Source organism: Argiope bruennichi, chromosome 2 (assembly GCF_947563725.1).
Source record: "Argiope bruennichi chromosome 2, qqArgBrue1.1, whole genome shotgun sequence".
In the NCBI taxonomy this organism is placed as follows: domain Eukaryota; kingdom Metazoa; phylum Arthropoda; class Arachnida; order Araneae; family Araneidae; genus Argiope; species Argiope bruennichi.
The window spans coordinates 102,672,866-102,685,272 of NC_079152.1; the positions used below are offsets into that span (position 1 = coordinate 102,672,866).

Genomic DNA, 12,407 nt, shown 5'->3' on the forward strand with positions numbered 1-12,407 from the left:
GAAATTTATTTAATAAAAGAACAAAACTGAGGAAAAGACTACAGCTGTTGTCAAAAATGAAATATAAAACGCATATTTTTGTCAGTGTGGTCCAAAAATTTAAACTCTACCGCATAATCACAATCTTTACGTCTAATGATAATCTACATTAATTGCGCTTTGAATTCTTTCATGCAATTTCATATTCATTAATTTCCCAAATATAGAATACAATATAATTATTTAAATATTATATATTAAATATAAAATTAAATATTAAGTAAATCTTTTATTTAATTGAACATTTAACATGCTATCCATCAATCACGTTGATATATTTTTAATGTTTTATTAAATATATGCCCATTTAAAAAAATTCTAAAAGCTCTATTTAAAAGTAAATGAGCGAAATTACTACACAATACAAGTAAACTATTTGTTTATTTCATACATAAACATCAAAACGTTATAATGTATACTGTAATAAAAGTTGAATAAGGAAACCACTAACAACATTTCATTCAAGTTAAACACTTAAAACTAATCTAAGAGAAACTTTTTAAACTAGTAAATTTCAAAATACGTTCAGAAAACAATTCAAACTCAGCAAAAGAAATATTTTAATATCTGATAAATTTCAATAACTAAGTAAGTTGATAGTTATCCATTAAAAATGTTGTTTGTATTTATTCAAGAAATTAAAAATCATAAATCGGAATTCATGTTGATCATTTATCTTCGATAAAAAATGCTCATGTTGCTCAAAAAATACTCAATTTTTAATTTAATTGTAATTATGTCACATTTTGAAGAAATATCAGGGCTATATTATGATCACTTCGTAATTTTGAACTGTAGTCAGATGTTAAGAACGCCACCTGAATATGTCATGTTTCAAATACCACATTAGATTTACAGAATATGATACAAACAAGCTCTTAACAGTACAAAAGTGCAAATTTACTTAATAGTTTTGTTTAATCAATGAAGAAAAAATAATTTCAGTGTTTTCTAGTCAAGATCGTAATTATGTTAATCCTAATAAATATCATATGATATCGAATTTTTAAATAAAATTGTATTGAATCAATTTCTGAAAGCATGAACTATTTATTTTTTCCCTATAAATATTCCTTTTCTTAATCGCGAATTTTTCCATGGTGAATCTCTTTTATACAGTATGCTCGTTGAGATACAAATATTCAGAAAATGATGTGATCATTCATTTAATTTTTTCTATTGTGAAAACTAAGAAACCGTCCATGAAATTTAATTTAGAAATAGTTACACCATTATCATAAAAATACTTAATTTCTGTAAAATAATGTTTTCTTCTAAAATAACCAAAACACTTTAGCTCAAAATTCTAAGCAATTTTTCATGAGATTTCTTTTTTTGTAATTTATTTGCATTTCTTTGTATTCTGAAACGACTTTATTAAGGTAATTTTTATTAAATATTCCGACAATTTTGTTTTTATGAAATATATCAGATTAAAAAAAAACCACTCCGTATTAGTCTGCTTCTATGTTTTTCTCGTTGAACTGAATGTTAACGATTTTCTGCAATGCTCATTTGGACCTTATCATTTAGCGATTATTCTATTAAAATTATAACAAACAATCGATGTTTTGGGCTGCCAAAAAATTAATTTTCGAAATACAGTATTTAGCAGAAGAATATAAAAGTATTCACAAATTAAGAGAAACATCAGTAGTGTAAAATATGAAAAAAATAAGTTTTAAATGACAAGTGCTCATATATTTTATACAATATTATTGAGTTGTAATAATATAATCTTCAGAAAAAATATAAATTTCGTAAATCGATGTGCCCTGTTGATGAAAGGTAAGCATATAAATATCAATCAAAGCAATTTTAATGATTAATAATAAGAATGTGTTAAATAATGAATGTTTTAAATACATAGAACAGAGCTTCAAATAAATCTACTCTAATGTAGTGCAATACAATAGGATTGGATTTATCTGTGCATTGTTTCCGGTTTATGAGTATTTGTTTAAAAATAAATATAAATTAGTACATTAGAAGGTAAGTTGATAATGAAATTGCACTAATTTGGGAACTACACTGAGTAAGTTTATAAAATGCAAAATAGTAGAACATAAATATCACTTCGATTCAGAACAATTTCAGTTCGTCTGTATGTGAATTATTTTAAAAGTGTGGTAGTGAGCTTAGACAACAGTGGATGAATAACATCAGATAATTTAATTTTATGAAAAAATTATTTCTCAGAAAAATTTAGTTACATACAGTTTATATTATATAAAAAAAACTTTTAAGAAAAATATCGTATTTTTTAATTTTTGCACTTGATAATTTTAAATAAAATTTCTGGTGGGTTTGTTTTTAAATTCTATTTTTACGCACGTCAGTGTAAATAATGGAGTATTTTTACAATAATTATTTTATCTTTCCTTTATTCATCAGTATTCCCTTGAAAATAAATAATTTACCCCCATGTATTGCAAGATTTGAAATCTTCCTTTGTTTTCATTCGTACTACAAGATAAATGGTTTTATTTTCTATCGAATCAATTCTAAATAAAAATTTTGACAACAAATGACAAATCTCGGAGAGAAATAATTTAGATTGAATACTATTCAACCTGTTAGTGAAAAAAAAAAGAAAAAGAAAAAAAACCTTTTTAACTATACTGCAGATCTCCGTAGTGGACTGGGAATTTATTTATTTAAGAAACATGGAAGTTCAATTTCTCTTAAAAATGAACATAAAAATGTAATTATAGAAGGCATTCAGTATTTAATTGGATTTTTTTATATAAGACGAGAATTAATCAGAAAATGAGCCTCAGGGATGGTTTCACATGGATAGCTCAATTTTTAATTGTGTAGTGTGAGAACATTTGTTATTTTGCTTGAGATTTGGATAATTGATATAATTTTTTTTTGTAGAATGTTTCAACATTTATACAAAGCAGATTGTATAATTTATCTAGCATATTATATAAAATGCCCAACTTTCATACTTATACGAGTCGTATAAATATCCCATGTACATTCACTTTAATAACTAGAATCGTACTACATAATTGTCTCAATAGTGAAGACTCTGAAAATAGAATTCCTTTTCTTATATTAAATTCCTCTTTCATAATTTTTGTTATCGTTTTGTGATATTGCAATAATTTATAAGCCCAGGAGAAAGATTTTTTTTAAAAACAAAAAATATAAAATGCAGTAATCCAACTACTAATCTATTGTACAAATGAAAAAATGTCCGAAATACGATCTTTTAAAAATATTAGAAAGGATACACAACGTAAGTACAAACACAATTTTTTTTCAAAAACATTTCAATTGTGTCTGATATTAATATCCTGAAAAGCATCAAGAATCCAGATAACTTTGTTACGTTAATAAGGATTCTCTGTAATAGTTTCATATTGAACGAAGTATTTTACATTGCTACATATAATGTAAAAATATGTCCTTTATCAAATGATACGACTTAGTTGAAGCAAATTGGTCCTCCGAAGTTCATTGAACTCACTGGATTTCTTAGTTCATCGGCTGATTGAATCCAAGTTCAGTTCAATTTCCTACTTTTTCAGACCAATTTGTAAGCGTTAAAGTATTTGTATACAGTGCGTATGCATATGCATGTAGAGTGCTAAACACAGTAATATTCTGTAATTGAGAGAGACACACTACTCTCCGAATTTCTTCTTGCTCCATTTTTAGCAAGAAGTGGATGACCTGCAGAAGCAATTCCAGTATCCGCACTTTCCGTACAATGCACGTTTTCGTCGTCTTCTCCATTTGTGGAAACTATCTTCCAAGGATTTCCCTGTGAGTTAGAAAAAAGGAAACATAGTGTAGAAATATAAAATTAAATGAAGTGAGTAACATAAGCATAATTTTTAATTTATCAACTGCAAAAATTATGGTGTGCACATAGAATGAAAAACTGTTTACTATAAAAGTTTTGAGGCATTAAAAAGAATGTTTTTTAAACGAATTCATTTATATTATCAATAATTTTTGCTCGTAAATTCTTTTGAGATAAAGAGTGAGACAAGAATCATTCAGATAGAAGATGATTGATTTTCTAATTGTACCTTGGATAGAAAATCTTAAAAATTTATGGAAAATGTTTCCTAGTTGAAATAGGTCGCTCACTTGTCTATGGGTTACATAATAACTATGTTTAATATATTATGGATAATTTCCAGAAATATAATACCTGAATGAAAATTAAAATAAATTCATAAAATAGGGGATTTTTAGATAATGACTCATGCATAAGATATGATTGGTACAATAAAAGCCATTTATTGTAGATGGAAATAAGATGCTCATTAGAATGTGTACTCATTTATTGAAAGAACACAACAATTCTTTAAATATTAGTTTTTTTTTTTTAAATAATTGATCCTAACTATATCTTTTTCACTATTTCACCAACTTAATCAATTTAAAAATCTCTTTTCATATTCTGTAATGAATACCATTGCCAAAACAGAGGGTTTTTTTTGTTGTTGTTAATGAAGTGCTGAAGTTCCATTACCAAACTAATATAATCGATTTGAATGAATTAATCCCAACATTATCTTTTATTAAATTATTTTTCTTCATTATGATAAAGTTATTATGAATTTTTAAATGTAGTTGTACTATCACTATAGAAAAATTGTGCATTTAAAAAAAATTCACTTAATTTTTCAACGGAATTCAGTAATGCAATATTCAGTAAAATTTCATGATGATTCGTTGGTTATGGACAGATCTTCTTTCTATTGAAAAATTTTAATTGCTATTAAAATTTTAAAATTTCTCGCATAATTCTATATAAAAAAGTAAAATATAGCCAAAATTGATTTGACATAAATGGTATTCATTCAGTCTTTTTCATTTGGAAAAAATACAAACCTCCTAAGAGAATCAAATTATTTCTGACTGATAATTTGTCCTTAATTCATATTCAGTACAATATCCCATTTTCAAAACCAAACATTACAATCAGTGAAAAGTATCTATGCTATTTTTCAAAACTTTATACTTTCTCTTCAAGTGATACATATTTGTATAGTTTTTAAAGTGCACAATTAATTGTATGCTATTGTTAAATTATAAATAAAAAACACTCATTTTGTGATATTCATGTTTTTGCTACACTATATACTAATTTCAGCAATCTGAAAGATTTTAAGCTACCTTTTTCCAAAATTAATATGACTTTAAATACCCTATTATGTAATGAGTTTTCATTATTGAACTACTTACACCTATGTATCTTTTTTCAAAATTAGAATAAATTAATAACTAATATTCTGTAACAACTATAACCTAATAGATTAATTTATTTGAATATATTAACTACAAACCTGGCGATAATTTCTGATTGTTCGATTTCTTTACTGTTTTGACTGGATATTGACTTCACAGTCAATGAGTCAAATAATGCCTTCTTTTAATAACACTTACCTCCTGCTTCTTGAGGCATAAAATCCAACATGTCATTCAGCATACTGCTTACAGTGTCGATATCCCTAAATAGAAAAATAATAAATTATATATTTTTAACGAAGAATATGTATATTAAAATATAACTTTCCATTAGTTCGCAATTATTTCCATTTTTAAATGCATATACAGGGGCTATGAAATTTATTCTATGACATACTCGTAAGATTTTGATAATTTTTATTTTATAACTATAAATATTAATCCTAGTAAAAATTCAAATAAATATTTTGTAAAAAAAAAAATCTCAGTTTTAAGGATTTAAAAATAATGAATGTACGAAGCAATATCTCTTAAGCATATTAACACACAAAGGAATAAATAATGAATTCTATTTTTTTCTTATCTTAAATTCTCTTTTACCGCCCTCGCCCCCGAGTTTATTTAGCGATTTTCAAATTTCGCCAATGGGTTTAATTGGCAATCTTCTGATCAGCTTGCCAAGCTCCAGTATATATATAAGATGGCAGATTTTACCTATATGATTGAATTATTGCGCTTACTTGGCGATTTTAAGATGATTACGCTGAGAATACCATCGGATTTGCTTGACGATAATCAGACTACGTCGCCAACGCCAAATTGGCAACAATTTGCATATTTTGTCGATTTATCACGGTAGTATCAAAAAATAAATTACCCAATTTTAAACTTAATCGATAATATAAAATAGCAAATATTTATGTCCATTTATCTGCGATAAGAACTCCTCTGGAACGGCGAAGCGTAAAGCCATAAAATTTGCACACGTTCTCCTGGGAAAGATTTATAAATTGACTATGTTATTTTCAACTTTCAAAAATAATGATGTCTGAAACTATTCGAAGAGTAAAAGTGGTAAGCTAGAAAAAGGCAAAAGCCGAATAATAATAATTAAAAAAATCAGATACTGTTTTATGTGTAAAAGTGTAAAATCAGCAATATTTACGCATGTGATAAAAACCACATATTGCTGATTTTTTTTTATTGCTTTTGCCTTTTTCTAAGCAGTTCGAAAAGAGCTTGTGAAGAGGTGGTAATGTGAAATTTCCTAGAAAAAAGCTAAAATAGTTTTTTTTTTAGGTTCCATATTATTTTGTTTTTAACTCCTACGATTTTAGAGCTTTTAATTTTCATTTAATTGAATAATAAATGTAAAATTCATTTAATTAAGCCGAATTTTGCTTTCGTTTGCATAGTTGTTTGCGAATAACTGCTGAAATAATTATAGTAAGGAAATGATTTATCATTATCTTAAGCAGAAAAATGTTACCATACCATTGACATATTATTACTAACCATTGACTAGTATTAAAAGAAATTAAATTAGGAATTCTGGATTAATTAATCAGAAATTGAGGCTACAATATATCTTTCATACTGAAGATGCGGAGTGAAAATTAAGGAGAAATTGTTCGTTTGCAATCCACAATCATTTACATTTTAATTTTTTTTCTTTTATCTGGCAAGAAAAACAGCGTCCGATTCTTTCAAATAGTTCTGATTGCTCGTATTTGAATTAAAACACCTAGAGAGTCTTTATCAATTTATTTTATTTATCTCTTTTGCTTATTTGTATGATGCATTTCAATTGAATATGTAATATATTCTAAATTGTTTACGTAAAGTTGCAAGAAAAAGAATTGCAATACTTGGAAGATGTTAAACGGTAAACCTCGTTCTTCTTGTCGACGTCAAATTTAATTTGTCAACATACGATGATTAAAATTCAAACTGATGCACTTAAAGGTAAAGATTTTCTTTTCAGCAAAACTGTCATTTATTTAAATTGGTTTGAACCTTGTTTTGTCATCAATATCTTTAAGCAAAAAAATAAAAAATAAAAATATATATAATGTTATTTTTTTTTTCAAAATTCCAGTAGTAAATGCAGAATAAACAACATGATTTATGTAACTGAATACTTACTACTAATTGCGGTATATAGATAAAATATAATTGTAATCAGAACTATATTAAATTGCAAAAATCTGACAACAGCTCGTAGTCGAGTCGCACATGCCGTCATGCTTATATAAATTAATTCTTATATTTTCCATATAGTGCTCAGAAATTTCAGAGAACAATACATTAGTAAGATGAGTAAATCAATCAGTCACTGAAAACAGCTTTATTTAAATACAAAACTCCGTTTAAGTAACTTGAAAAAGATGCATATTTTCATGCGCAAAGAATTTACCGTTAAATTTCTGATTGCCAAGTATAAAAATAAATTTATGATTAGATGATTAAAAAGCATTATGATGAATGTAGAATATTTTAATCGATCTTGAGCGAAGTATAATAGGAAAATTAATATTAATATATTTAGTTGACGGAAATTCATACAAATGAAAACTTTATAAAATGAAATATGCTTTAATATCAAAAGTATTTAATTTCGTCGCAATAAAAACAGTAATAGTTAATATAGTAATTTTAATTCAGGATCGTCCAAAATGAGGTCTTATTTATTATTTATGATCAAAAGCATCTCGCTCAGTATTAATAACGATTTATTTTTTTCTCTCCTTTAATTAAAATAGGAAAACCTTTTCATTTATCTTTCTGCCAAAATGCCGTAAAAATACTTCCTAATAAAGAAAGATAATGTGCTTTATTAAAGAATTGAGTTCTCTGGTAATTTGTCTTATCTGTAAGAAAAAATGATTATCTCTTCTTTTTCAAATTTATTAACGACGTTAACTATTTAATCATTTTTGGAGATTTTTTTTTTAATATTTGAGATAAATATTATAATTATAGATAAAAAAAGAAAAAATGTATAGATAATAATAAGAAAATAATGTAATTAAATTATAAAATACTTCACATATTAGATTGAAAAGTTTTTTAGGGAATATATCTTGTATAAAATATTAAATAAAAGTAATCGTTAATTTGAATCATAAAGAATTGACGACGATTCATTTATTTTTATTTTAGTTTATCAATGTTTAGTAACACTCATTTTGGGTTTGATGATTTTTATCTTTAAATATTTAAGTATTGGTTAAAAAAATTCAATCACTGTTTTTATAAGAGAATTTTAAAGTAGAGATAGGAAAATACTTTCCCTTATTTTCAGGATAGTAGATCATTCACTTCCTTCCTCCTTCATGAACCGATAAATTTTTTTCAATAATCAAAATATTCACCAATCACAAGAAAAATGAAAAGAAAAGGGAATTAAAACTGTTAATTAAATGACAAGGTCAAAGACAAATTGAATCGAAAGGAAGAAATTATAATTCTTTTCTGATAGATCATTTATTTAATCAGTAAGGGAAGATTAAAAATTTCTTCTCGTACAACATGGCATAATTTTAAGACATTATTTAGGATAGCTAGTAGAATGCCATTTATAATTTTATGGCATTATTTAGAATAGCTAGTAGAATGCCATTTACACTTTCCTGACAATATTTAGAAGGTTTGGTAGAATGCCATTTATACTTTTCTGACATTTAGAATGACTAGTCGAATGGCATTTTTAATTTTGTGACATTTTGGATGTTTGGTAGAATGGCATTTATAATTTTCTGAAATTATAAATGCCAGAATCTATAATTTTCTGAAATTGTGGCCGGGATATCCTGGTTGGTAGGGCGTTGGATTCGCTTCCCTTGGGTTGCGAGTTTGAACCCGCTGGCCAAAGACTCTCCATGTGTGTGGTCGCTGGCGCAAGTATAAATCTGTCGTGATCATAAAGTTCTCCATGTCGAGAGTAATACAACTAGGGATACTGGATCAGGGGTGATCGTTCTCTGATTCAGGTCTAAATTACGATCTGTGGATGAGTGAATGAAATGCACGAATGAAGTCCGCTTTGTAAAAAGGGTTGTGATGTATGTGTAGCTAATTCGTACTTTTGGCACTACTGAAAAAAAAGAGACTCACCCTTGGCGTAAAATCACTGACTTCTAAAGTCTGTGGGCTAGTATATGACAAAGTTAGAAACAACAACAACATTTTCTGAAATCAAGAATGGCTGGTAAGATTGCATTTATAATTTTCTGACATTTATATAGCTGTTAAAATGGCAGTTTTAATAAGTTTCTGACATTTTGAATGGCTGGTAGAGCGGCATTTATATATATATTTTTTTTGAAATTAACGATGGCTGGTAAGATTGCATTTATAATTTTTTTTTTGACATTTAGGATGGCACTTATAATTTTTAGACATTCATTTGGCAAGGGAAACGCTTTTCTTTCCTAAACACGCCATTGGAAGGAAATTTCACCACGATGTTTTTAACATACTTTATAACCAGATGTACTAATGTTATTTACTTGGATTTAATCTAAAAGTTATTATAATCACTTTTATATGACTGTGGCCACATTTGGGAATTTTTAGAAACTTAATTAAATCATCCATTAAAAAAATTTGGCTGGAAAAAAATGAAAAAAGTTTCATAACTTGAATTTGTCCTTCTATTTTTCTCAACCTCTTTTTGCATTCGCAATGATATTTGTACTTAATGTCGTTCGTTTTTATTTTTCTCTTTTTAATGAATGCAATGAGAAAATAAAACATTATTTTTGTCTAACGGGCTATTATGCAAATAATTAGCAACAGTTTCTCCGATAGATAATTAATTCTTCTGGTTACCGCCGAATGTATCATACATTATCTAATTATACACGGTTAAGTTACAATACACAACTTCTTTGATGGTCATAAGGACCATTACACAGGTTGACTTGAACACAATTGCGGCCAATCACAGAAAAGTTTGAGAAACTTGTTTATTTGTAATACTACATGGCATGTATCTACAATTGTCCGTGCATGATTCGAAGAGCATTTGAAAAAGTTCCAGTTACTATTCTGACCTCCAAATTCTTTAGATCTTAATCCCAATCGACATCTTCGCGATCGACATCTCAGACAAAAGACCCTGTTCTTCGGAACCTTCACGGATTACGTGATTCTCTGCAGTTCTCATGGTCACAAATGCTCGTTGCCCTCATCCAAGCACACATTAAGACCATGCCCTGTCTCTTAACAGCTATTTTGACTCGAAGAGATGACCTTCAGGCTATTAGATTGGTGGTCAAAATAATTTGACTGGATTATGTATGATGTTATGTTATGAAATTATCCCGTTTCCTCTTGCAAAGTGCGTAATGAATTCCATACTTGTTAACCATCCATTTTACAATCGTCTCTCTAATAACTCAAATACAGTTGGAAATAATGGTCCAGCAATTTCGAAAAGTTTTGAAATTTAAATTATTTGTTGTATACTGAAATAGAAATAGCGATAAGCATGTCAATGTTGGGTATCCGATATAAACGCAATTTACATTTTAGAAATAAAGAAAGAATAATTTTTTTCTAGCAAATAATTAGATACGATTCTTTTCTGGAAATTCTTATGTTTAAAAGTTGATATTTTTAGTGAAAATTGCATACTTCCGCTATCTAAAATTTTATATCTGAGATATGTTTTTAAATGATTGAAACATAATTTAAATTTAATGGCATCATTTCGATTCTTAATGAACAACATCTGTGCAGATTTAAAATCGTAAAAGAGAAAAACCTAGGCACCGAAATTCTATCAAGCATTTCCTCTATCCGATGAAGAAACATAGAAGAGATAGTATGTAATTAGTGAAAGGTCGATTAAAAGGAGTACAGAAATCCACAATTATTACCTTTATGTGTTTAATGCTATGTTGATTTTCACGTCATCACATGTTTGTGAAATATCATAGTAAAGTAATTAAAAGGAAAAAATGGGTTGATATTGAAAGAATAACACAAGAACTGAACAAGCGTATTTGACGCTACACCACCTATCTCGATATTCCTAATTTTATAATCTGGAAGAAAACATATGTTCTAAATTTGCTCAATTATTAAAGAAAAGACCTGAATTTTGTTGTGTTTATTATAAACAGATATGTTCCTGTTCTTGCATGTTCTTTTTCTCATGTGAAGATGATTTAAATATTCTTTAATGGTTTAGAAAAATTAATTGTCTCCTTCCTCTTATAAAATTTAAAAAATTAAGATAGATAGCATTGTTTGTTAAGTGATAGTTTAAAACTCATTTTTAATGATATGGATCTGAAGTAGATTATCTTCGTTTCTAAAACTATTAATAAAGTATATTCTCATATGGAAAACGCCAACAGCTTAAAATTTCAGACAATCGTTAAAGCGTGATTATGAAACTCCATCTTTACAAAACATGAATGTAAATAGATAAAGTAAAAATTGGTTACATTTAAATTGCATGAGAAATATTCGTTTTCGAATTTTTCTTGAATTATTCAATACTTTAATAAGAGATGGGTAACATCAGTTTCCAACAACATACAAAATGCTAACAAAGTAGTTGTAACATTTTATTCTTGGGAAACCCACTTTAAAAGTACTTTAGACATTTAAGATGATTTATGAGTTTAGAACTGCTTGCTGCATTTCAAAACTTGAATTGAGTAGAAGTGAAATATTATACATTCCACTTCAATAACTAATGAATAATACAATGAGGTCCATACAAAATTACATATCCAAAACTAATACACAATTCCTTGTTGGACATAAATATTAACTAAAAAATAGGACATATATTCGGTTTCTGTATCGATTTAACGTGAAAACGTTATTTTCGTCAATCAATACGATTAAATATGAACACGAAATAGCTTTTCTTCTTTTGATTGACCAACGCTACTTTGTATATCATTTCATATTGTATTATGTCAATTCAAAATTCTTTGCAGAAAGTAAATATTAAGTAAAGAAGAGAAGATACTTAGTTTCAAATTCGACTGAAAATTGTAATTTTTATTTTTAAAGTCAATGTTATTAAGTTTGATCACGAAATAATGTATATCAGTTCTTTACTGCATACTTTTTTATCCCTCTATATATTATTTATGTTCTCATCTAGCTCATAAATTACGACTAAAGTT

General features: G+C 27.2%; 1 protein-coding gene across 2 annotated transcripts in view; it reads right to left on the minus strand.

The window, feature by feature from the left end:
* Positions 1-541: 541 nt before the first annotated feature.
* LOC129961955 (uncharacterized) overlaps positions 542-12,407 on the minus strand; it is a 375,815-nt gene continuing 363,949 nt past the window's right edge. For both annotated transcript variants that reach the window (XM_056075604.1, XM_056075605.1), the window contains exons 7-8: positions 5,452-5,516; positions 542-3,814 (exon numbers count right to left, since the gene is read on the minus strand). In XM_056075604.1, the coding sequence (XP_055931579.1) occupies positions 3,705-3,814; positions 5,452-5,516 (175 nt within the window). In that variant the 3' untranslated portion in view covers positions 542-3,704. The remainder of the gene's footprint in view (positions 3,815-5,451; positions 5,517-12,407) is intronic.